At 43.9% G+C, this 25750-nt stretch overlaps 2 protein-coding genes across 5 annotated transcripts in view; one reads left to right on the plus strand and one right to left on the minus strand.

The window, feature by feature from the left end:
* SMAD9 (SMAD family member 9) overlaps nucleotides 1-2155 on the plus strand; it is a 65310-nt gene extending 63155 nt beyond the window's left edge. Inside the window, exon 7 of one of the 2 annotated variants that reach the window (XM_005286585.5) lies at nucleotides 190-2155. In XM_005286585.5, the coding sequence (XP_005286642.1) occupies nucleotides 190-333 (144 nt within the window). In that variant the 3' untranslated portion in view covers nucleotides 334-2155. The remainder of the gene's footprint in view (nucleotides 1-189) is intronic. The other variant, XM_065581316.1, reaches the window with a different exon arrangement.
* RFXAP (regulatory factor X associated protein) lies at nucleotides 1336-25189 on the minus strand. 3 transcript variants are annotated; one of them, XR_010597809.1, is made up of 4 exons: nucleotides 24443-25041; nucleotides 22133-22240; nucleotides 20987-21172; nucleotides 1336-2047 (listed from the first exon to the last, which is right to left on the minus strand). XR_010597809.1 is itself a non-coding variant. In XM_042842910.2 (3 exons), the coding sequence occupies exons 1-3, from the start codon at nucleotides 24896-24898 to the stop codon at nucleotides 21062-21064; spliced, it is 675 nt and encodes a 224-aa protein (XP_042698844.2). In that variant the 5' UTR covers nucleotides 24899-25189; the 3' UTR covers nucleotides 20928-21061. The 3 variants fall into 3 exon arrangements, 1 of the variants encoding a protein (XP_042698844.2); XR_010597810.1 differs by lacking the exon at nucleotides 1336-2047 and adding an exon at nucleotides 15740-18614; XM_042842910.2 differs by lacking the exon at nucleotides 1336-2047 and having other exon boundaries at nucleotides 20928-21172; nucleotides 24443-25189.
* Nucleotides 25190-25750: the final 561 nt, after the last annotated feature.

The raw sequence follows: 25750 nt of genomic DNA on the forward strand, positions 1-25750 counted from the left end.
CACACACCGCTCTGGCCCTTAAGGCTCCCCACTTGTTGGAGAAGTTGTCCCTAGGAAAATGTATTAAATGCTGGCAACTTAGTTGACGTCGCTGGCCACTTTCCCACTGGCTGCAATGAAGCCGGGCCTTTAGTGGTGGAATTACAATGAAAAAGAAACTCACCTTTTGATCCTTTGGTATTTTTGTAGGGCTGGGGAGCGGAGTATCATCGCCAGGACGTTACAAGCACGCCTTGCTGGATTGAGATTCATCTGCACGGACCATTGCAATGGCTGGATAAGGTGCTCACACAGATGGGCTCACCTCATAACCCCATCTCCTCAGTCTCTTAAGAATCATCTCTAGTATTACCTATAGGATGGATGCTATTGCAGGCAGTGGCTTATAGAATCTCCAATTAAAAGAAGTTTCTATATGTAGATGTAAATATATATACATAGTCTACTATCCCTATTTTTTTTCATGGTATGTTTTGTCATTTCTAGTTAACATGATGCTAGTATGACAAGGTTAGAATTCAGGGTTAGCATGTCTGTTCTCATATGAAATAAACCAGATCCCTGCAAAGAGCTAAACATTTCCTGTGAGCATCTTCACTTCCCACCCAAGTCTTCGAGAGGTGAGAACACTCAGCACGCCATATGGATTAAGAACCCTTGGCTGCAGAGAACCAACGCCAAGCTGTGCACCACTTAAATCCATTTAAGCAGGACCAAAGTGGCCTGCAGGATTTGTGCAGAGGGTGAATTGCAGCTGGTGAGTTAAAGGAATAAACAGTAGTTCCTGTCTGCCTCCCTATTTGTGACATTCCGCAGGGTACAATCTGGACTGTTGAACAGCTGTGTCCCCTCATTTCTCAACCTTTTACACTGCTTTGCTGTGAGAACAACCACTCCTGGCCTGTTCAAACACAGCCTCTAACATGCAAAATCACTCCCAGCTGAAAGATATGAGTGTTTTAGCCAGTCACTCCTGATTTATATTAGCGTGACACCAGCAAATTCTCAGTCCCAAACTTGTCCCCAGAAATGTGCGGCTTGTACTGTCCAGCACCTTCCTGGACAATACAAGTTCATAGAAAGTCCGTCATTTCATTAATAGAAATGATATGCACAAGCGCTGTTATCTCAAACGGAGGTTCCCAAACACTTCAGTCCAAACACACTGGTTTAGATAAAACAAGTTTATTAACTACAGAAAGATAGATTTTAAGTGATTACGAGTAATGAGGTATAAAAGTCAGAATTGGTTACAAAGAAATAAAAGGTAAAATGCAAACTAATACCTAACTTATTAAGCTGAGTGAATTCAAAGCAAAGGTTTTTCTCACCACATGCATTTACTGGCTGAACTCCTTCAGTCAAGCCTCCTCCCCCCGTTCAGTGTTTCTTCAGGTGTCATTAACGCCATGAACAGATGGAAAGGGAGGAGAGAGGTGATTTGTGACCTCTGTTCCTCATTTTTATATCTTTTCCTCCTCTCAGAGAATCATCTCCAGCTGGGGTTCAGGTGGCAGCAAAGCTGTCTCCCAAGATGAAAATTTATTGCTCACACCCTTCTTCCTGCCAAAGAATGGCTGCTTACTCAGGTGATTGTCCAATTGATTTTGTTGACACCTGGCAGAGGCGTCCATTTTCCTTTTGTCTCTGAGGAACTGGTTTGGGCTGCTTCCCCAGAATTGGAATATGTCATATAAGATTCCACTGTTTGATGTTACTAACTTTACATACAGTGTTGCCAGACATATTCTATCAGGACGATAATGATCAGCGAGTCATGAGTTTTCAAATAATATCTCACAAGGCATATTTTGTACAAGATTTATCATAGTTTTGTAAAAGTGGTGAACATACAAGTACAGTCTGTCACACTATTGCAAAGCATTATGGGCTAGATCCTATGAGGAGCTTAGTTTTCCACATCTACCGTTGATTTCAGTGGGAGCTGCTGACTCACAGGAGGTGTTCAGCCCTTCATTGTTAGAGCATCCTGGGCTAACCCAAGTAGTCAGATACTGTTGACACAGTGGTGTATGGTACTGTTGCACTGAAAAACAAGAACAATTTCATTTAAACAAAACCAAAATCTATGCATATATATATATATAAAAATGAGTTAACTTCCACTGCTTTTTGCAAGATAAAAATAAATAAATACTTATCTGGCATGTAAACTTCATCCTCTCCTCTGAGCAGTATTGATGTATTTTGTTTTTAAATTAGAACCATCTGTAGTTAGACTATTGTGCTGCTATCCATGGTACGTCTAAAAGGGACTTGGACTGTGAGTCACAAAAGGGAAGTGAAGTGTAAATTGTGGAATTACATAACTAACTTATCATTCCCTTTGGGAGAGCCTCTGTACTGGGTACATGGCAGAGTTGGGAGCAGCAAACATACAAGGGTGGGAGTGGGATTGAGTCGGATACATGTACTGTATTGATGGTGCCTTGCTTCAGGGATTGATTCTGGGCCACTGATTATTCAGAGGTTCAGCAGATGATGCTCTCAGCCAGTCTCAGGGGGTAAAGGACACAGTACCCATCCCTACAGTTGCTGGAACAAGCTGTTTACCATCTTAGCCATAGGCCTTGGCATTTGCACAGTGGTTTTGGCTATGCTGCAGGGAATGGCCAGGGCTGCAGGGGGAACAGAAAGTCCAGAGCAAAGCAGTGGGCAAAAATATTTTATAAACTTCCAGTCCACATTCCCTCTGCAAGTGGGACATGCTGTTGCCTACACTCTGGTGCATGGAACCAGCCTGGCAAAACTCCACTCACCCAGGGCACATCACCTTTTCTGAAGGGCACCAATCCTTTTTCATGATCACCACCACCATGTGAAAGAGGTGGGTGAATATTTGATTATGCCTAGGCAGGACAGCTTAGCTAGCTGCCAGGAACCAGGTTGCTATAAGGGACAGAAACTCCAGTAACTTCATAGATCCTGCTTTTTACTATAACAGAAGTGTTACCCTGAAACTTCTATTGAACAGAATGATTTTTCTCTTCTCCTTGCATAATATCTAGAACTAAGCATTGCACTGTCTAATTGTAAGAAAAGGATTTCTGAAACCTTTAAGTATATTTTGCATAAAAGCCAAACGACATCTGTTAAAAATACTTCTCACAACTTCTAGAAGCTGTGTAATACCTATAATAAGGTGATAATTATGAATGTAGCATAAGAATTTTTAATAAACCAACAGGGTTACTTTCTTTGAATACAGCTTCAAGCATTTCCAACAGTGTTAGTGCACAGAATAATAAATGATCATTAAATTCTGTGCAAGATAGCAAATTTTCATGGGAAATGTGTATTGGTGAAGAGCCCCATTCTGTCACCACTTGATAGCAGCAGCATCATTATCTGATAGGAGAAGCTTTATAATCTCCCACAGCAATGAAATCAAGTAATATTGGTACAGAGAAATCTAGACATGCCATTTACTGCTTAGCAGAGTTGAGAAAATTAGTTTGAAAAGACATTTTCATCAGCTCTCTAATCTTCTCTACACAGCATCCTCTGCATCAGCAATGTCACCCTACTGGGGTCTTTGAACTGTGGTTTTCAAAATACTCATTGCTCAGTTTCTCCAATTTTTCTGGGCTTTACTGACTGCGGCTCCCCCTTCCTTTTTAGAACTGAGGATGGAGAAAGCCCACGTGTTCCATTTCAGCAGCTAGTTACTTCCCCCATTCTGTATCCCAGGTTTGTCCTTTCCTTCTGCGCTGCCCTTTTCAGTGAAAGACAATTGACTCCCTCCAGCCCAGAGGGCAGAAGTTACAACCTCCTCCTCAATCCCCTGTTAATGCCTGTATAGAATGGACAGCTGGGCTTGATTATAGACATTCTCAGCACCTTCCTCTTCTGCTCAGAGAGTGAACATGTCCCTTCCAAGGTGCACCTGGTCTTTGTCAGCTTTAGAATCCAGTTGTCTCCTGCTGATAGTGCAGCAGAGCACCTGACCAGTTGCACCGGTCTCTTTTCTCAAATATTTTCGGTTCGTAGGGGGTTTCACCTCTGGAGAGCAATGGTATTTGCACAGTAATAACCCATGTGATTTGTGTGTGATTAAAACACCAGTCACCTCAGGTTGGCTTTTTCCCTCCTGCATTCCACCCTCTGGGAGTAATCCTTATAAAAATAGCCCCATTGACTTTAGTAGGACTACACCCGTGAGTAAAGGCTGCAGTACCAAGTTCCTAGTGTGTAAACCCCACTTGCCTTGTTAAGGTGTTTCATCAGATTTTAAAGCACTCACAGCAGACCTGGCAAAACTCTAAATTACACTCAGGCCAAATTTTACAAAAGCAGCCACTGATTTGCAGTGCCCAACTTCAGCTGCCTTACACCAGATCCTCCAGGATACTTAGGTGCTTATCGCCATTCATTTCAATGGGAGCTAAGGGCCTAAACATCTTTGAGAATCTGGGCCGTTGGGCCTGAATTTCAAAGGGCCTCAATGTGTGCAGCCCTCATCGACTTTAGCTGAGTGGTCAGCCTATTCTGAATGATAGGCCCATGTTGTCTGAAACTGGGCATAAATTTCCCATAACTTATTGCAAGGTAATTCTGTATTTCACTGCAATGTTTCCCCATTGTAAACGGTGATATTTTCTGCTCAAAGGTCCTCATGAATCTGTCAGCTAGTATGCAGTTAAAAACCTTTAAACGAACTCATAAATACTCCAGCTTTTGATAGGCTGCCAGAGAGATTTAAAAGCCACTTAGAGGAAAACTAATTCGCAAAGACAGGTTTTTTTAATGTTTTTTTTTTTTTTAAAGCTTCTGGGAATCAACAATTCAAACCATGTTTAAGGTTCCTACCGAGAAGTGCAATGTATCAAGAGAGAGTTATGAGATTTGAGCTGCTGGTGGCACAAAAAACATTCATCATGGTGCTCAGACCACTTATTTTCCTATTAAGAAATCTGTGCAAGAAAATTGTTGTGGGTTGATGATAGTTTAATTGCTGCCAGTACTTCAGAAATACCCGTATTAATATATCACCTTTTTTCAGAGCCTGTTCAAGCAAACCTTGCATCCCCCATGAAGCCATCAGTTGGCCCCTTCTTTTTCCCACCCTTAATCCCCATTTACCCCACATCAGATGAGCAGGTATGTAGTGTGGCCAGACCTGGTCTGTGTGTGTGTTTGTGGAGAGAGTTAGGAGGTTTCCTGTTAAACAGGAGCACAGAAGGCCTTCAGTGCAATAGTTATGGCTGCAATAAAGGGGCAGACATCCTCATTCCCCTTAGGGCCCAAGGTCCTGTTGTCCCTGCTCCACAGGGGATATGAGTGTGACACAGCTGCCAGCTAGGGATCTAGAGTCCAATCCAACACCCATAGAAGTCAGTAAGTCTTGCCAATGAGTCCAATGGGTGTTCAGTCAGGACTATGTAGTGAAGTGTCCCACACATTAGCTCTGCAGGTTCATCCCTGGTGGTGACCAAGATGGTGGTTGCGACATTGTCACAGGAGAGCTTTGCTAAGGAGAGGCAACTTGTACTCCATACCTTATGGTACTGAAGCATGAACATCAGTGGGGCCCCCTCAACTTAAGGGTGGAGGGAAAGGCATCTGTGTCTAGCTTTGTCTGATCTGACCCTGGTCTTTCATGGCTGACAGCATTTATTATCTGCTTGCAAAGCTATGAGACTCAGGAAGCATCACTCACCACTTGCTGCTTAGAGAGATGTAGAGTTCCTTAGATTTATAGTGACTACTATGGGAGAAACTGCATCTGTTTATTTTGGTTGAATAGAATCATTAATAAAGAAGCGTGGCTTAATTTATTTGTTCTTGGAATGGATCTCAATGGCTCATTAGGGAGTTTTTCTCTTTTGTATTCAACTTTAACAATACTTAAATTCTCTCTGATAAAGCTGGGGGGAGATCTATAGACCATTTTAAATGTAATGTGTGATATTATCCCTAGCAGTGCAGGGCATTTTGTGCTGGAAGTCAAAACCATAGACAAGCATTTAATCCTTCTTCCTATTAATCTCTCTCTCTCTCTCTCATTACTGATTCCAAGAAAACTAGAAGCAGATGCGGTAAATAAAGATTGGGGTGCAATGGAGTAAACTCAGAATAGAGCACTCATTAAAGTGTCATTTTCAAAGCTGAGGCATGTTGCCCATAATACAGATTGTGCCGTTACCTGGGAAGCTGGTTTTATCCTGGGCGTCTCCTGCTTTTGAGTTGGGACAGGCAGCTAGTCAGAACAGTCTGCAGGTGCAATTGGGAGCTTTAGTGAAAGAGCTGAGAAGGGCCCATGTAGGGCTGCAGCTTTCTAAAGCTCTTAGGACTAAATTCTGCTTCACTGCGGGACCAGGGAGAGTGGAGATGTAGCTCATGAGCAGAATGCCCCATTGCACCAAGGAAAGGTGTGATGGTAGGGAGCATGCTGGACAGCGTTCTTCTATGTGCTGCAGAAATGTGCAGCTATGCATGCCTCCCTATCCTTCCATCTGAGTCTGTGCATGGGGCAAAAGGGCCTAACCATAGGCCCAGTCTAGCTGGGCACAGCACAACAAGGGCTATGGCCGGCTAGCTGCCCCCACACTATTAGGGAGTTGTTCTGCCTGGCTCCTGGATAGAGGAGAGAATCCCTGTACCCTCTTTCACCCAGTAAGCTGCTGGAATGACTCGACAGGAAAAAAAACCAAGTCACAGTCAGCAAGGCCTGTTTCTTAAGGCATAACCTTTATAACAAGAAATCAAAATAAGTTCATGTGAACAAAATACCTCCCCAGCTTGGGGGCTGCAGCATAATGCCATGGCTCCTTGTGCAGAGCGCTACCTTCTTAATGGCATTCTCCTCCCAGAACAACCATTCTCAGAGCCCCTTCCTTTGAGCACCTCTGCAAGAAGATAGGCTGAGGGGTAGTTAACCCTTTGTTTAGCAGGGGTCCGCTAATACTCCTGTCAAACACCCACTTTGCCCCAGAGCACCTGCACAAGACAACTTACAGCTTTTATTTTAAAATCAACTGCCTGTGCAAATTAGATCAAATACTTCCTCCTTAAATTGATTCCCTGGGTTAGAACATAAGACTGGCCATAATGGATCAGACCAATGGTCCATCTAACCCAGTATCCTGTCTTCCAACAGTGGTCGATGCCAGATGCTTCGAGGGAATGAACAGAACAGGGCAATTATTGCGCAATCCCCTGTCATCCAGTCCTAGCTTCTGGCAGTCAGAGGCTTAGGGACAGCCAGAGCATGGGGTTAGCATCTTGGTTAATAACCATTTTGGGGTTGGTTTGTTTAATTCTGTTTTAAATTACACACTGTGTCCATTGAAGTCAGTTGCACTTCCCTCATTGCCAGCGTGAATACTTCCAACTAATTGTGAACTTTTTTCTGATGTGCAGTCTTAGGGTTTTTTTTGTTACATATGTATACCGCTATTTTGTATTCTGAGTTAGTCCTAAAATGGTCATGTACAATAATAGCACAGGAAAACTAGACCAACGAGTTGATTTCAAATACATAATTCATCATAAATTGAAATCCATGGAAGTTTGGTTAATCCTAACCCTTTGCACTTTCAAATACATTATCATGTCATCTGAATCAAAATGTTTCTGATATTACAATGTGCTAAAATATTACAGTCTCATTAATTCACACTCATGCCTGCGAGACACTACAGATTAGTGAGCATGGGAACAAATTTAACAAAGAGCAGGGATAAATCATCACTACATTTTCTTCATTTATTTTGGCAATTTTAGTTCTGTTTTAATTATAATTCTTTCTAAAATACAAATAAATTTATCACAGCATATTTTGTAAAGATAACTCATTGTTAGTAATTCAAAATCTCATTACAGCACTGCCTCTATTTAAATTTTGCTGATAAATGGGGAGATTAACCCCTTTCTGTGTGGATTATAAAGTGTGTATAGTAATGAAGGCTCTAATCCTCCAAAGATGTATGCATGTGAGGGGCAAAACTATGGATTTGAGGGGTTCTCTGCTGTTTATTGGTATGTGTTAGTTATCACACTCTAGTTGAGGGTAAAACCAGTACCAAATGGAATATATAAATATACAAAGGCTTGGAAGGACTAGATTTTTATTGGTGAATGTCAGTAAACATCAATTTCACAGCACACACACAAACCAGTGGGGAAAATATCCATCTATAATAATAAAAATTTACAGATAGGTGAAGTAAGAAAAATGCAGTTTGTGAACCTATGAGAGTATATTTACTTTGTATATTTTCATATGTGATGTTGAAAATGTGTGTTCTAGTGGTTAGAAAGCTTTACTTTTTTGGATCTCAACGTCTGCTGTCATTAAATAATTATTGTCTGTCACCCCCCCCCCGTAATTTCCTGCAACTGTGAAAATTTAAATTGATAGAAATTAAAAAATGCTTAAAACCTATAATTTTGTGCAATTGTGGAAGTTTAAATAAATAAAAATTGAAAAAAATGCTTAAAATTAAACATTATCTGTCAAAATTATTTCTAAAACAACGAATTCTGCCAAGCCTAAATAAACAAGAGTAAAATACACAAGTTCTCTCTCTGGTTGATTTCTGCCCTTTCTTCCTCCCACTATCACAGCCTGAGCAAAACTTCTTCATCGTCCAGAAAAAAGGGATTTAGGGTACGTCTGCACTTCAACAATAAACCTAAAGCAGCAAGTCTCAGAGCTTGTGCTCATGGGGCTAAAAATAGCAGTGTTGACGTTCCCGCTTGTGCTTGAGCCTGGGACCCACCCTCCTAGCTGGCTTTCAGAGTCTGGGCTCTAAGCCAAATGGAACATCTACTCTGCTATGTTTAGCCCCGTAGCACAAGCCCTGTGTGCCCAAGTAAGTTGACCCAGGCTCGAGAGACACTGCTGCAGGGGTTTCTTTGCAGTGTAGACGTACCCTCACAGTGTCATTCTCAGGCAGATGTCCTTGGCATTCCAAAAACTTGCCAATGCAAATTAGTGCATGGATAGTGCCACTTGTACTCTAGCCTTCATGAGCCTGGGAGTTCAAAACCACGTTAAGTCCTCCAACTGGCAAACTAGGCCTTGCTATCACATTGAGAAAAACATTATGCTTGCTACACAGTTAAGTAGCTTTTCCAAATCCTTTGTCCTGTCAAGGGTGACTGGGGCTGCCTGAAAACAATGTACTTAATCTGATGTTTGAATAACACACTTTTTTATCAATCTTTCATTTCTTTGGATAGAATTATCCTAGTGTAATAGTGATCATACATGTCTTGTGCTTATTATTAATAAAGTTACTTCCAAACAGAGAGCAGTTTTTTGGTGTGCATTTTTCTGCGTGGCTGAGATTTACAAATTAAACCTTGATAAGGGTCTAGGGCCCAATCCTGCTCCCATTCACTACAGGTGCAGGAGCACTCCCCTTAGAAAACTCTCAATCAGATGACAAGTATCAGAGGGGTAGCTGTGTTAGTCTGATTGAAGCAACAGAGTCCTGGGGCACCTTTAAGACTCTCTGTTGCTTCAATCAGATGAGTAAACCTTATACACATAGTCTACTGGAATCAGTGGTTCTTCTTCAAGTGCTTGCTCACGTCAATTCCATTCTAGGTGTGTGCATGCCCATGTGCACAGCCATCTGAGACTTTTGCCGTAACAGTATCTGTAGGGTCGGCTGCAGCGCCCCCTTGAGGGCCGTGCTCATGCATCAGTATATCAGGCACCGCCGGCTGTACACCCTCTTAGTTCTTTCTTACCATCCATGATGGTTAGTTGGAATGTCTTGTCTTGCATTGCAAGAACATTAGCGATTCTTTCAGCCCATTGTTCTGTCTCCTTTGTAGTTAGCTTTTAGGTACTTAATGGTCAAACTAAGTGTCAGATAGTTTTAGTAGTTAAGAGTCCCAGCTGGGAGTTTGCTGCGAAGTGGGGCATGCCCCATGCTCCAGGCTTTAAGCCATGTTCATCATGTACCCAGCGATGTCCATCGTGACCCCCATAACAGCTGTTTCAAGTGTCTGGGGAAATCACACAGAAAAGACAAGTGCAGGATCTGCAAGAACTTTTGCCCTAGAACCCAGACAGAGCGGGATATCCGCTTGAGGGCCCTCCTCACGGAGGCTATGCTTCGTCCTGCCTCAGAGCCCTCCGGTCAAACTCCATGCCTAGTACTTCGGCATCAGTGTGCAGCGCACTGCTGGCTACGGAACCCACCCAGCACCATTCCCCTTTGCCGGTGCCCAAGAAATGGCTGAAGCCCAAGGGCCCGTGGGCACTGCAGGACAAGGGGACTTTGGGCAAAGGACCTGTTAGGCCACGTGCCTGCCCCGGAGCTACACTGAGGTACCGCTGTGGTCAGACCCCCTAGCCCAGCCAGGGATCCACCTCTGTCTCCCACAATTTCAGGTGTCTAACTGTCAGGCCCTGCTAGGCAGATACAATTTCAACTTGTGGGACTCCATCAGCAAGTTCAAGAAGGGCCTTCCACAGGACTAAGTCTAGGAGTTTGCCACCTTAGTGGATGAGGGTAAACCAGTGGCGAGAGGCGTCCTCCAGATGGCCTGGGACACTACGCACTCGACAACCAGGGTGATTGCCTCTGCAGTGGTCATGAGGCACAACTCCTGGTCACAGTCCTCCGGGTTGTCCCAGGAGATGCAAACTACCCTCCACAATATCCCGTTTGAGGGAGCAGGGCTCTTCTCAGAGCTGACCGATGCATGGCTCCACAATCTTAAAGACTCCCATGCCACCCTCGAGTCCTTGGGCCTGTACACCCCTCAATCGGCTAGAAAGCCATTCCGGCCGCCGCCACCATCAAAATCGTGGGGCATTCCCCGGTCCAGCTCCTACATGAAAGGAGAAAGACAAGGAGTTTAAGCAACAGCACCTTCCGTCTTCCCGCTCCTTTGCCGAGGTTGGCCCCTCTCGAGATCAGGGCAGCCAGAAGCAGGCGTTTTGAGGATGCGCCCGAGAACGGCGCCCCAGCCACTGCCCAGGATCCACCCCCCTGCTTTTTCCTCGACCGTCTACCCCCCTTCCGTTCGGCCTGGTTGTGGCTGACCTCGGACCATTGGGTGCTCGACACAATTTGGTCCCGACTCGATTGTTCACTACACATCAATGTCAGGGAGCTCAAAGTGGTCCACTTGACCTGCCATGCCTTCCTACCTCAGCTGAAAAACAGGGTGGTCCAGGTCCTGACAGAGAATACAGCGGCTATGTTCTATATCAACAGGCAAGGCAGAGCCAGGTCATCTGCCCTTTGCCAGGAAGCTCTCGGGCTATGGACGTCTGTGAGCAATATGACCTTACATCTCGTAGCCACACACCTCCCCGGGGCCAGGAACGCTTTGGCGCATTGTTTCAGTAGGACTTTCTCGTCTTGCCATCAATGGTCTCTCCGTCTGGAGGGGGTCAGCATCATCTTCCACAGGTTGGGTACTCTCCGGGTGGACCTGTTTGCGTCCAGACACAACAGGAAATGCCACGACGTCTCCTTTCAGGGGTCTGACAGAGGCTCTCTATCCGATGCTTTTCTGCTCTCACGGTTGAAGGCTTTAATGTATGCCTTTCCCCCAGTTCCACTGATCCACAGAGTCCTCATGAAGATCAAGCAGGACAGAGTGAAGGTGATCCTCATAACGCCAGCTTGGCCACATCAGCACTGGTTCGGCACTCTGCTGGACTGCTCGGTGGTGGCTCCATTTCAGCTACCACTCCGGACGGATTTTCTGTCACAAAACCACAGCGCCCCCCTGCACCCGAACCTGGCAGCATTGTATCTGATGGCTTGGCTGTGGCATAGCTAAATGAGGAGGAGCAGGAGTGCTCGGCCAGAGTCCAGCAAGTCTTGCTGGGCAGCAGAAAGCCCTCCACTAGAGCGACCTACACGGCCAAGTGGAGACGGTTTACGTACTGGTCCTCAAATAAAGGCATTCGGCCCAGTCAGGCTTCACTGCAGTTAATCCTGGACTACCTTCTGCACCTCAAGCTCCAAGGCCTGTCTTTGTCATCTATTAAGGGCCATTTTGACTTTCCATCCGCCACTAGAGGGCAGATCGGTTTTTGCCTACAGCATACCTGCCAGGTTCCTCAATGGCCTTGAGCACCTCTATCCGCACGTCCGGGACCCAGTCCCTCCGTGGGACCTAAATCTCGTGTTATCCCGGCTCATGGCACACACACCCTTCGAGCCTCTGGCTTCCTATTCTCTCCTCCTTTCTTGGAAGGTTGGGTTCTTGGTTGCAATAACTTCAGCCTGCAAGGTCTCTGAGATTAGGGCACTTACCTCAGAACCGCCCTATACAGTCTTTTACAAGGACAAGGTTCAACTGTGTCCACACCCAGTCTTCCTACCGAGTTTCATAGGGGCCAGGAGATTTATCTGCCCATCTTTTTTCCAAAGCCCCATAAGTCAGAGGAGCATCGACTGCATTCCCTAGATGTCAGAAGAGCACTAGCCTTCTACACTGAACGAACCAAGCCATTCTGCAATCTACGCAGCTGTTCGTTGCAGTGGCCAACAGAATGAAAGGTCGTCCGGTGTCTGCTCAAAGAATTTCTTCTTGGATCACTGCATGCATTCATTACTGCTACGATCAGGCAAATACCTGGCCTGCTAATGTGGACAAACTAAACTGATAGAGAAATAGGAAGCCTCTGTAGAATGTTTAATATAAATTGAATAGATCACTACACGGGCTCAGCCCCTTTCAAGGACTATGGAGGCACCGTAGTGCCTGGCCTGAGAAGACTGAAAACTGGAATAGTAACCTGATCATCTTCTCTCACAGATGAATGTGACAGATTCAGTACCATAAACAATACTTTGTATCCAGGTCACTCCATTCACTCAATGCTTATACAGCCTGAATAGATGTTTGTGAGCCTTGATAGGCCATCTGGCAGAACATTTGATCTAGGAAATGGCATCAAATAATGGCTTCTGTGTGGATGATGATCAGCCAGTGTCACAGCATGCAAACATTGTAGAAAAGAGGTGGGATTGGACATAGATGAATGTGACCTGTTGTGAATCTGATTTCATTTTAACAGCATGAGTATGTTGTTGGTGGAGCAGTAGTGCCAGTTTTTCCCAATCTGGTCCCTGACTTGGAGGAGTAGCGAAGACTCCTATGCAGCGAAGGCTCCAGGCACCAGCGCTCCAAGCGCGTGCCTGGGACGGCAAGCCGCGGGGGGCACCCTGCCGGTCCCTGCGAGGGCAGCAGTCAGGCAGTCTTCGGCGGCTTGCCTGCGGGAGGTCCGCTGGTCCTGTGGATTCGGCGGTGGGTACGCCGAATCCGCGGGACTGGGGACCTCCCGCAGGCCTGCCACCGAAGACAGCCTGCCTGCCGTGCTTGGGGCGGCAAAAAAAGCTAGCGCCGTCCCTGCTCCTATGTACATGGGGTAAGTGGTGTATACATTTGAATGCTGGGCATGTCACACTCCCCCCATTCTATATATCATCTAATGGTTAGAGAACTCAGCCAGAATGTAGAAGACCAGAGTTCTAATCCCCACTCTGCCTGTTTTGGGGCACACACTTGAACCCAAATCTTTCCTCTCAGACAAGAGCCCTCGCTACTGAGCTAAATCATATTCTGGGGTGGGCTCTCTCAATTTCTCTAGTAGAAGCTGTATATATTTAAAAAAAAAAAAACCTTAAATATTGAGAAGGATTCTGTCGCCCCATGGTTGGCACAAACACTGGAGACCCGGGTTCCAATGCCTACTCCAAAGACTATTTGTTTTATTCAAAATGGAAGAGCTTCAACAGAAGATAGTGAGAGAAATCCATAATGGAATATTCCATAGCCCAGTGGTTAGGGCATATAGGTGGGAGACTAGGATTGAAGTTTCTGTTCCAAATCAGGCAAAATAGGGATTTGAATCTCTGTCTCCAGCATCCCAAGTTACTGGAAATAAAAGCCCACTAACTTGTTTGACCAAACCTTCCAGCAAGGCATCCAGTCTGATTTGAAGATTTCAAGAGATGGAAAATACACCATGTCCTTTCATAGCTTGTTCCAATGATTAATCACTCTCACTGTTGAAAATTTGTGCCTTTAGGTAAGCTAGATCTATCAAATATACTTATTTGAAATGTCAACCTCTGAAAAGGAACTATGAAACACACAAGAAAGACACTCTGCCCTAAATAGATGTCGTATGTGAGAAAATGAAGCTAACATACTAAAATAGCACAGTTCAGTCAGATTGCAACATGGTAGATAATAGATATTTGAGTTGTGATGTGCTTGCAAAATGGACTTGTATGCATAAGTTATTATTCAAGGAAGTAGCCTATTCAACCACTGCATGCAAAATTCTAATTTTCAGATGCCAGTATATCTCCCACAGTTTAAGGAAGGCATATGAAAAATATAGCTTCCTTGTTTGATTCCTTTGACAGTCTGAGTGAAATCTAATCACGAGCTGTTATGTCTATGTACTGGGAAAGATAACAGTATAACAAGTTATCAATATAAGGATGACAAGCCTCACAAAGAAGCTGCTAGTCCCAACATGACTGGATTCTGCTTTCCTTTTTTATATTTTATTTTCATCCCATACATTTTATTATGTTCTGAGTTAAATCAACCTAGTTCTTGAAGCATAGTTCTTCTAACTGAAGTCATTTTATGTCACATCTTTAAATTGTAAAACTCCTAACATGCTTTGCAAGCTCAGTAAATCACAAACAGCAAACTACTTCCTGAGTTATCACTTCACCTTAATAAATTAATGTCAGATTGTTTTTAACAGATAGGAATATCACACTCTTCTAATGATTTCAGCTTCACAATAGCCAAATGCTGAAAGTTACTGGTAGCTGTGTACATGGAGGATTTGCTGAATCAGACATTTGATTTAAACATTCACAAACATAATTTAGATAGAATGAGTATTTTGAATGACATTTTAGAAAGACACCATTAACAAATCAAATTCTGATAATTATGTATTATTGTAACAATTAACAATCATGTTAACTATTACTAAAAGATTAAAAGAAAAATTTCTAATTTACTTCTGCATTTGACAGCACTTTGTATAGTCCATTTCCAGATCTACTCTGTGTAGACCAGTTTCTTCTGGTTGCTCCATCTCAAAAAATAATTAGAATTGGAAAAGGTAGAGAGAAGGGCAACAAAAATGATTAGGAGTATGGAACAGCTTCCCTATGAGAAGAGATTTAAAAGATTCGGACTTTTCAGCTTGAAAAACTGACTATGGGGGAGGGGGCCTAGAAAATCATGTATAGTGTGGAGAAAAAGCACTCTTTACCCCTTCAGATCCAGGGCTGGACTACAACATTTTGGCACCTGAGACGGGGAGCACAAATGACGCCCCCATGCCCTCTCGCTTGGGCCAAAACTTTGAAAGGTCTCAATTTTGCCTTCTTCCTGTTCTACTCGTCTCATGGTACTGCTCTGCTATCTACCCCAATAAAGGAGAACTAACAACTTAAAATGCCTTGTTCAAAAATTTTAAGTAACAACTTTCAAATGCCTGAACAGCAAATGTAACTTTTCTTGTCTGCATAGTAAACACTGGCATTTTTATCTGTTTGAATAAAAGTAGTGTTTTCTGTGCCTTCTTGGTTGCAAAGATTTGAACTGCTTCCTGCTGAAGGTCCACAGTCTGGGCCAGCTCATGCTCTATTGATATGGTTGCAAGGCCAACCAGCCTCTCCTGTGGTCATTGTGGAGCGTAGATGTGCTTTTATTAACTTCAGCTTGGAGAAGCTGTGTTCTCCACTGGCAACTGTTACTGGAAGTGTTAGAAGTATGCACAGAGCAACAAAAGCATTTGGAAAGAGGGTGGTCATTTATTTGTGCACATATATTCCAGAACAGCCTTTGGAGTTGATCCTGCTGAAATGTATCTTGAAAGGGCTTTCAGTTCATCACCTAAATCACTCGCATCAATATCGTGCATGTCATCATGTGTCAACACTGTCTCTAGTGCTCTGCATTGCTGGTGTAGGTCTTCAAGTATAGTGAGGAGTTTTGAAATATCATACAACATCCCAAATATACTGCTGTTTTCCTTGAGCTTCATGAAACATTCTTCTGCATGAAACATTCAACTGACTGTATTGCAAAATCTAGCACCCGGTTAAATAATTCAACTTTGAATTGTTGTTTGGGGTCTCTTATGGGATTATCCTGTGCCTTGTAATCAAAATGTCTTCTTCTTCAGTGACTCTTGTATTCCTGAATGGGTGGGAAAATAGCTTCAGTGTGAAGTTCCTCTGCCAACTTCTGTGCACTCTTCAGAACGTTTTGAAATCTCTCATCTGACCGGTAAGACTGTAGGTATGACTTTGCTTTATCCAGTTATTCCATTGCTCCAGATATATCAAGGTCAACACCTTGGAGTCTCTTTGCTTACAACATTTATTTCAAAAACAGTATGTCATGCCACAACACTAAGCCACACAGAAATTTGAAGTTATGTATGTTTCTGGTGATTCCATTTCCCTCTGCCACTGTTCTCCCACAAACAGTTCCTGTCATAGCATTATCCTCCATAATGGCAACTATGGCATCTTCTATCTTCCCAATTTGGTGTTTGATAGGCTTTATAGTCTCCACTCAACTTTCCCATTGTGTGGCACTCAGTGGTTTCAGTGTCAGAGAGGATGTTCCCAAATGTTGCTTCAAAATTTGCCATCGATGAGTTGATGCAGAGAAAAATACATAGATGCTTTGAATTACATTAAAAAATTCAGCAGCCTCACTAGACGCTGATGCTGCATCACTGACCACCAAGTTCAATGAATGAGAACTACATGGGACAAAAAAAGCTCGAGGGTTTAACTCTCGGATCCATGTCTGCGCTCCTCTGTTCTTTCCTCTCCTGGTGGCACCATTATCATAGCTGACATGAGAGGTCAGGGCTATCGCAATTCCTGTATCTTCCAGCTTCTTGAAAAGCACATTTGTCATACCAGCTCCTGTAGTATCATCAATGTCAATACATTCTAGAAAATGCTATGACAGTCACCATTGCAGGGACATTTTCACTAGGTTCTGTTGTTACAAAACGCACCATTAAAGTCATTTGTTCCATATGGCTGATGTCAGGTGTGCAGTCCAGAACAACAGACTTGCTGACTTCAGATCTGCCACAATCTTCTGGTTTTTTTGTTGCCAGTAACTGTATGATCTCATTTTGAATTGTTTTTCCAAGGTAGTGATGTGTATACACTTCTTGGGTGGTGACTCTTCTTAGATGCTCCTGAAGTACAGCATCAAACTCAACCATCAGCTCCACAATTTTAAGGAAGTTTCCATTGTTTGGCACATACAACTGATCTGAAGTGCCATGCAGTGCTAGGTTTTGGGTAGTAAGCATTCTCACAATGGCAATGAGCCTTTTCAGAACATTTTGCCAGTAGAGACTCTGATGCAATCTTCTCTTGATGCTGATCATCTATGGTGGCCTTTAACCTTAGTCTCATCTCAAGCTCTTTCCACCTATGGAATGCTCTCTGGTGATTTGCTGCCTTCTCATGGCATGCCAGATTTCTAGCCAGATTTTTCCAGTCCTTTGTTCCTGTAGAACCCAATGTGACTGGAACATTAGACTATAAGAGTTTGCAACAAACACAGTATGCAGCATTCTGGGTTTTTGAGTACATAAGCCATGGCCTCTCCACTTTGTCCCATTGGGGATTTCACGCCAGTAATGTGTTGGATGGAAACTTCTATTTTCATTGTCTTTGGGGAACATGAAGTTTTTCACTTGCTGTGGCCCATGCAGTACAGGCTATTGCTCAAGTGGGTCCAGAGTCCTGGATCATCTAGACGTAAGAAACTAAACTCAGCAGCAGCTGCTTCTTGCACCTCCACCACACTCTTCTCTGATCTACACTTTTCTTCAGGAATGTGCATGGTTACATCCATTTGAGATGGAGATATGGATGCTGCAGTAGCTGTCAGGTCACCTGCACTCCGACTACCTGGAAGATCAGGCATCTCCTCACCACTCATCCTCACTGCGGCCAGAAGGCTCACCGCGAACATTCGTGTCTATGTATCTCAGGAGAGCTCCTTCCTGCTTCGATAGAAAGCAAAGGAAGCTTTTCTTTCTTTTTCTAAATGCTGCCCCAGAGGGGCGTTTTCTTTCGCTCATGACTGCTGTTCTGTGCCAGCTATAGTGGCTCTCAACACTCAATTGAAGGGGACAAATAAGTAGGCTGGTAGCAGAGCCTGAGTGAGGGAAGATATCAGCATCCTAAGGGCCTAACTGGCTCCTACTACTCCAGCTGAGTGCCTGTTCTCCTTAAGTGGACTTCAGGGAAGCAGCAGGAAACAGGAAGCTCCCTGAGAAGCTGGTGTTAATCAGTCCAGACTTCTGGGGGTGCTAGAGAGGTACATAAGAGGCTCCTCCTCCTCTCTCTCCCTGCAGCTCCTGCTGCTTTGTTACTCCCTCTCACCTTTTCTCAGGCCTGCCATGTCTCTTGTGCCCTCCTTCCTCCAGCACAGCACTCCACCATCTCTGTGCATCTAGAGCAACGAGAATACATATGCACCAGCAGCAGACACAATTTTCTACACTCTGGGTCCTAGTGGTGTCCCCCCACAGTCTGGCACCTGAGGCAGCCGCCTCAGTTCGCCTCATGGTAAGGCCAGCCCTGTTCATATAACACAAGAGCCAGGGGTCAATGAAATTAACAGGAAGCAGGTTTAAAACAAACAAAAAAAATAAGTACTTCACACAATGCAGTCAACTTGCGCAACTCATTGCCAGGGGATGTTGTGAAGACCAAAACTATAATGGTTCAAAAAGATTCAGATAAGTTCATCAATGACAATTAGCCAAGATGACCAGGGATGTAACCCCATGTTCTGGGCGTCCTAACCCTCTAACTGCCAGAAGCTGGGAGTGGACAACAGGAGATGGAGCACTTGATAACTGTCCTGTTCATCCCCTCTTAAGCATCTGGCATTGGCCACTGTCAGAAGACAGGATACTGGACTGGATGGACCATTGGTCTGACGCAGTATAGATGTTCTTATGAATGGGCCCAGCAAATTGTTAACAAGCCAGAAAACTTTAAAAATAAGAAAAAGATTGTATAAAATCACAATAATTGGCATGGGAGCTCTGGGGCAAGTGTAGTACTTAAGACTACTGTTTAAAAAAAAAAAAGTTAACTGAATTGCAAGTTGTCTCCCCCAAAATGTTTTCACAAAAAACCCTAAAAAAATTAGCTAAATTAGACCCAAAAAAAAACCACTACTTTCTTCTATATATAAATATCAGAATAAAAATCTATAAAACTGGTATTTATTTTTAATTTTCATATAACCATTTACACCCTGAAAACACAGTATCTGATTTTTTTTTTTAAATGTGAAGTTTCTCGCTCTGAAAGAACACAAGCAGTTTGGAAATGCAGCAAAGTTTAAGGCTACCTAACCAGAGCTAGCTATATGAATAGAGACAGAACATAAAAATGAATGTACAATAAGTTCAAAGAAGAAAAAAAATGAACATGAGTTTTTACAAAAAAGTTGCTCAAAGAACACTTATTGGTCCAAAAATTTTTATACAAAATTTCTTAAAACATATTTGAAATGAGAACCACCTGCACAATTCCAGACACACAATTGCAGTTTAATAGATCGCTATCTGAACGATTTCTGTAAATAAATACATCTTACACAACACCCATACAAGAGTAGCAGAAATATTATTGAATTGATACTTATTAGTGGACCTTAAAAGTTTGTACCAAAGTCACAGCTTAATAAGTACCTATGCTATTACTTAAAAACCCTCTACTAGAAAATTAGTTTTAATACTAAGAAAAACTCAGGATTCATTGTTTTGTGATATGTTTTGATTCTTAAACAGGTAAACCAATTGTTAAAATGAACAATTTTAATTAACTAGAAACCCGAGTGGATTAGATTCTATTTCTTTTGTATTAAGCTCTTTTTAAAAGGTTTGTTTTTGGAGAAGGAAGATTACTGATAAGGAACAAGTGATATGGAATTAATTTTACTCTTTGCATACAGCTGCTGTTATAACTAAATTCAACAACTTTAACTCTAAATATTTCATTTTATTCACTTACAGAGAGGAATGAAAGTCACTCATGGTTTTCAAATCCAAGACAAATAAATAATAATTAATATAATTCTTAAATTGGTTCATCCATGAGAGGTCACTTTATTCTATCACTCAGCAAGCTATGGTCCACCACTATTGACCACCAGTTCTTTAAATATTACTTTTTGTAAAGTTCATGAGCATGGGATAGTGGAAGGCCATGTAAACAATGAAAAAAAAAACTTAGGTTATTTTCTTTTTTGCCTCTAGTTCTTCCTTTAAATGGCAATTTCTCCTTTCTATACATTCTGGGGCTATTTTCCACATCAATTCCTTCAAACTACCTATTATGCTGGTTACAGCCCTGTAGCACTTCTTTTAGAGAGAATGGTTAAACACTTCAATCCAGCTAGACTTGTGAATTATGGACACACCAACAGGATCAACCAATGCTTTACACAATTAGCCATTAGTGCAGCTACTGCATGGCATTATTTTGTCTTTAACTGTTAGTGCAACAGAAGCTAATGACTCCAAGCCTCCTATATCCCTGAGCAATATGCTACTATGTCATCTTACTGGGCTGGCTCAAAGTCAGTACTTTTTTTTTATTTCACAACTTCCACAGAAAGTAATTGCCTCTATTTCTTCAATGATTGTCATCAAAGAGTGACTACACTGAAGCTATGAAATCTTTCACATAGCAAAGTGTTTAGTTTATAATGGAAGACTTTGGTAGGAGTAGGATTACTGATACAATGACATTTACATAAAAAATTATGAATAAGTTACATTTCTGAAACAGAATGGGGAATCAGATTCCTCCTGATTTGCTCACAAATTTGTGGACATCCATGCAGCTCAGAACCCCAAAAGTGCAACCAAAAAACAATACAGGTATAATACAGCAGCAACAAGTTTAGTCTTCCATCTTAATATTTAACTCGCCTTTTTTTCACTTATGTAAGAGACATATCCCTCCACCACTTCAGCATAAGATTCTGCTGCAGATCTTTGTCCCCATCACACAGGTGCTCCTGGAAACTGTTGCTGCCTTTGTTCCAAAGCTTGTTGACTTAGCAGCTGCTGTTGTTTCTGCAGAAACTGTACGACCTCCGGACTTCTTAACAATGACTTAAAGAAAAGAGGATTTTTTAAATGGACACCATTTAATATTTAGAATAGAAAAATATCCCATATTTGTGAACTATGCATTATATCAGTTTGTTCCTTATATTTTATAAATGGGAGTTCAATAAAATTAACATATTACAAAACACACCAAAGTGGGAACCATTTTCATCATTACAATACCTCCAGAAAAGAAATGGAGTCAACATTAATGTCACCTCCAGTTAACTGAATCAAGACTGAAAGATGTGCATGATATGCCACTTCATAATACTATATACTTTTGTTTATTAAACAAAAATAAGTTACTGTCATATAGACAATGTAAACATCTGCTTTAAAAATGTTTAACTGCAGTTTAATTTTGAACTATACTTCTTGTATTCCATATAGCAAACTATCTAAAATCCCTGTTCTTTTGTAGAAATACAGAGCCTGTCATTTAAGTAAGATTTCTATAAATATAAAATATTTATAGTTTATCATACTAACTGGTCACCAGATAGAAACAAATAACCCTTATGAAAGCATGAAAGGAGGCACTGTCTTGTGAAGAGGATGGGAGTCAGGAGTTTTGGGTTCTATTCCTGGCACTATCACTAACTTGTTGTGGGCCTTGGCCAAATCACAACTTTTGTGCCTCAATTCAAATAATACAGAAATGTCCACGTTCAACTAATGTAGCTGTGATTCACATACTCATGATTATTCATATTTGTTCTGTGCAGATGTCGAAATGTGCATCTTCCATGTCTACTGTGCTATTTCAGTTTTAAAATCTTGTTTATATAACTATGTAATGCACAACAGCAATCTACTGACTTCCAAGTTTCCAGAGAGGCACCAATAACTTTCAATACATATTCTATCTGTATCTTTAAGAAAAGGAGTGAGCAATTTACAAAAATTGGTTCTCAAAAAGCAATCCTACTATCTTCAGCCTTGTGAAGCCATGGTACTTACCAGCCTTTTCTGATTCAATACTTGTTCTAAAAGAGTAGGTCTTGCTGGGCGATCTCCAATAGACCCTGTTCTTTGTTTTGTAACAGAAACTGAACCTTCAACGCAATCCTGGACATAAGAGACAAAATACAAGAGGAAAGATGGATGTTAATATGTTTTGTCATTACAATGCATTTTCATTTCTACAGGGGAGATCTCAGAATAAAAGGGCCTGCGTCCCCTTCCTAACCTGTGGAAGGAAATAAGGTGTGCCAGAGAGGAAAAGGATCCACCCAATGTTCTGTTTTTCCCCTTTCCCTCCATAAAGCTTCCAGTCTCCACTTTCTCCATTTGCCACAGTGAGTGTGACTCCAGAAACTGGTGAATTAGACTTTAAATTAGACTCCTAATCAAGTTACCACAGCTAGTTAATAAAACTTTAATCTATTTGATTAAAAATTAAGTAATTTGAAACAGCCCAATTATTCCCTCCACACTTTTTAACCATATTTCCCTGAAAGTAATGTGTGTCTAGAGCAGGGGTTCTCAAATTGAGCGTCGGGACCCCTAAGGAGGTTGTGAGGTTATTACATGGGGGGGTCGCGAGCTGTCAGCCTCCATCCCTGACCCCGCTTTGCCTCCAGCATTTATAATGGTTTTAAATATATAAAGAAGTGTTTTTAGTTTATTTTGGGGTCACACTCAGAGGCTTGCGATGTAAAAGGGGTCACCAGTACAAAAGTTTGAGACCCACTGGTCTAGAGAGTCTCAGGTTGGAGGCTAGGTCAAGGCTATAGTCACAGCTGAGGCAGTTCTAGCCACACTGCAGCACAGATAAGGTGCTGCAGATTCCTCACTGGTTTCTCTCTGGCCTGAGGCATCCCAACCTGTAAAGTTTGTTAACTGTTCTTCCAACTGAAAGGGGTCAGACAAATATCTATCCTAGCATCTACTACTTCAACACTGTTGAAGAAATGTCAAAAGGCTCAGCCTTTATTAGATGCATATATGGGTATTCTACCTTGAGTCTCACTAATCTTCAAAGGCTAGTGTAGACACTACATAGTTGTGGAAAAAGAAAATCCTGCCCCTTCCAAAACCACTCCCTCAGTACAAACCGCCTCCATCACCATTGTTTTTTTAAACTCAGTAGAAGAAATGCGGTTTCCCCCTTCCCAAAACTATTCCAAAATACAATGCATGCACAAAATGCAAGATCTGCTTGAAAACTCTTTATAAAAATTATGGCAACTATCAGAGACTACACTGTATAGAGTTTGGGATTGAGAGCCCAAACTGCTGAAAACAAGCTGAGTGCTAATACCAGTTCTGCCACTGATTTACTGTGTGATCCCTGTGCCTCTGTTTTTCAATCTGTAGATAACATTTATGAAGATATTGTGTGGCTCAATATAGCTCTGAATGTTTAAAGTATTACAAAAAGAAGAACAGGAGTACTTGTGGCACCTTTAGAGACTAACAAATTTATTAGAGCATAAGCTTTCGTGGACTACAGCCCACCGAAGAAGTGGGCTGTAGTCCACGAAAGCTTATGCTCTAATAAATTTGTTAGTCTCTAAGGTGCCACAAGTACTCCTGTTCTTCTTTTTGCGGATACAGACTAACACGGCTGCTACTCTGAAACCTAAAGTATTACACTTATGCCTAAGCATACTTAGAGGGTTTCATAAGTGTAACAAACAGGAAGGAAGGAGCAGGAAAGCAGATGGCCAAAAAGTTATTCTCTGCAAGGCTTTCCCTGGCACAGTGGCCTCGGTCTATAAGACGGGTGTGGATTTCTCTCTGGGACAGGAGAATTACCATTACTATTATTGGAACTACCTGGGCCACCACAAACATGCTTAGATAATTGGAACTCAACAGGACAGGAAATCATACCAGGCTGACAGGCTCGTTAGAAAGAACTCACTTTGTGCGGGGAGTAGGAGCAGACAAAAAGCTAGGCAGGCGATGTAAATAACTAATGCCATTCTGCACTGAATCTGTACCTCAGTGGAGGAGAGAACTAGGAGAGTTATGTGGTTCTCCAGTGAGGGAGGTGCCGCTCCCACACACCTGTAACAGCAGCACATAGTAGCAGGCTAAGTCCCCCCCCTCCAATGGGGGAGCCCACCGAAAAGCTGATTACCTGCAACTCACCCTTAGCTCAAGTGATTTGGGGTGTTGCTAAATGGGCGCTGCACAGCGGGCTACCCTTGCACACAGCGGTGGGGGGCTTATGTGTAGCCTCAACTACCCCTCCCCCCGCCCAAATCTCTGCCCTAATACCTCGGCACTGATACAGCCGTGAGCCGGGCACTAACCCCTCACCTCGGCCCGCGCGCTGCCCCCGGGGGTGGCAGCCCCGCCCTGCGCTGGGGGCGCCCCGGCCCCGGTCCCGCCCAGGGCCTGGTCGCTCTTCTTGCGCTTGTACTTGTCCTTGTACATCTTGTTGCGGTGGCGCTTGCACATCCAGGGCTTGCGCTGCTTGGCCACCTGCGTGGTGGTCTCGCTGCAGCCCTGGTACGTGCAGCTCTTGCAGCCCCCGCCCCCCGCGGGGCCCTCCCCGCCGGAGGCCGCCGCCGCCTCCTCGTCCTCCAGCTCCTCGGGGCTGGCCGTGCTCTCGCCGCCCGCCGGCTCGCCCTCCTCGGCCGCGTCCCCTTCGCCCTCGCTGGGGCACACCTCGCACAGGAACACGAGGCCTCCGGAGGTCTCCGGGGCCTGCGCGGGTCCCCGGGGCCGCCCGATGCCCCCCGCCGCCTCCTCGTCGCCGCTGCACGGCTGCATCACCAGCAGCGTCAGCTGGGGGGGCGAGGAGGAAGCGGCGGCGGGGCCGGGCCGCAAGGCCCTGCTGCTGCCGCCCGGACCCTCCGTTCCGCTCTCCCACCCACCGAGCGTCGGGCGGCTCTGGACCGGTAGCCACAGAACAGTGACTGCGCAGGCGCAGCAGCCCTGACAGGCGACCAACTGTACACGCTGCGTGCCAGCACTGAGACCTAGTGCGCGTGCGCGGCTACACTGTACACCTCCCCAGCTGCCTACTACGCATGCGGACGGGCCCGGGAATGCATGCGCCCTGAGGCCGGGGGCAGTGACAGACGCGCGACTACGCCCGCTTTACGGCGGCAACTGTTGAGGGGAGTGTGGAGTGAGCACGCATGCGTATTATGGAAAACTAACTTGGTACGTAGGGAAGTGCCACACCAGGGTGACAGAAAATCAAGTGCGCGTGCGCGGCGGTCGCTCTGTCGCGACCCCAAGACGCAATTTACTGCACGTGCGCAAACCCGATATGGGCGAAGAGTCGAGGACTGAGATGAGGAGCGCGCGCCTGAGGCGTCGTTAAGCCCCCGAATAGCTGCGGTGGTCACGTGACAATGCAGCCTCCTCCTCCTCCTCCTCCCCGGAGGGTCTTATGTGTGCCATGTGCTGGGCGGGGCAGCCCCAGTCCCACCTGTGTTTTCCTGCAGGCGAGCTGTGTCAACAGGCATCTGGGGCTACCCGTGCATTAGGGTACAGCCCAGACTGATGAGTATGTTACAACGCGCTGCAACCGTGGGTGCCTTGCAATGCCCTGCTAAAGGAGCGCCCAGCATGCAGGCCACAGCCTGAGTGTCTGTGTGCAACTGCCACCTGCCA

This window comes from Chrysemys picta, chromosome 1, assembly GCF_011386835.1.
Source record: "Chrysemys picta bellii isolate R12L10 chromosome 1, ASM1138683v2, whole genome shotgun sequence".
NCBI lineage: Eukaryota > Metazoa > Chordata > Testudines > Emydidae > Chrysemys > Chrysemys picta.

Excerpts from the sequence above, each read along its gene's own strand:
- RFXAP (XM_042842910.2), bottom strand. The coding sequence starts at position 24,898 with ATGCAGCCGTGCAGCGGCGACGAGGAGGCGGCGGGGGGCATCGGGCGG. Across the intron at positions 22,241-24,442 it reads GGGGCAGCGCGCGGGCCGAG|GATTGCGTTGAAGGTTCAGT; the intron begins GTGAGGGGTTAG and ends TCTTATGTCCAG. Across the intron at positions 21,173-22,132 it reads TATTGAATCAGAAAAGGCTG|TCATTGTTAAGAAGTCCGGA; the intron begins GTAAGTACCATG and ends CTTTTCTTTAAG.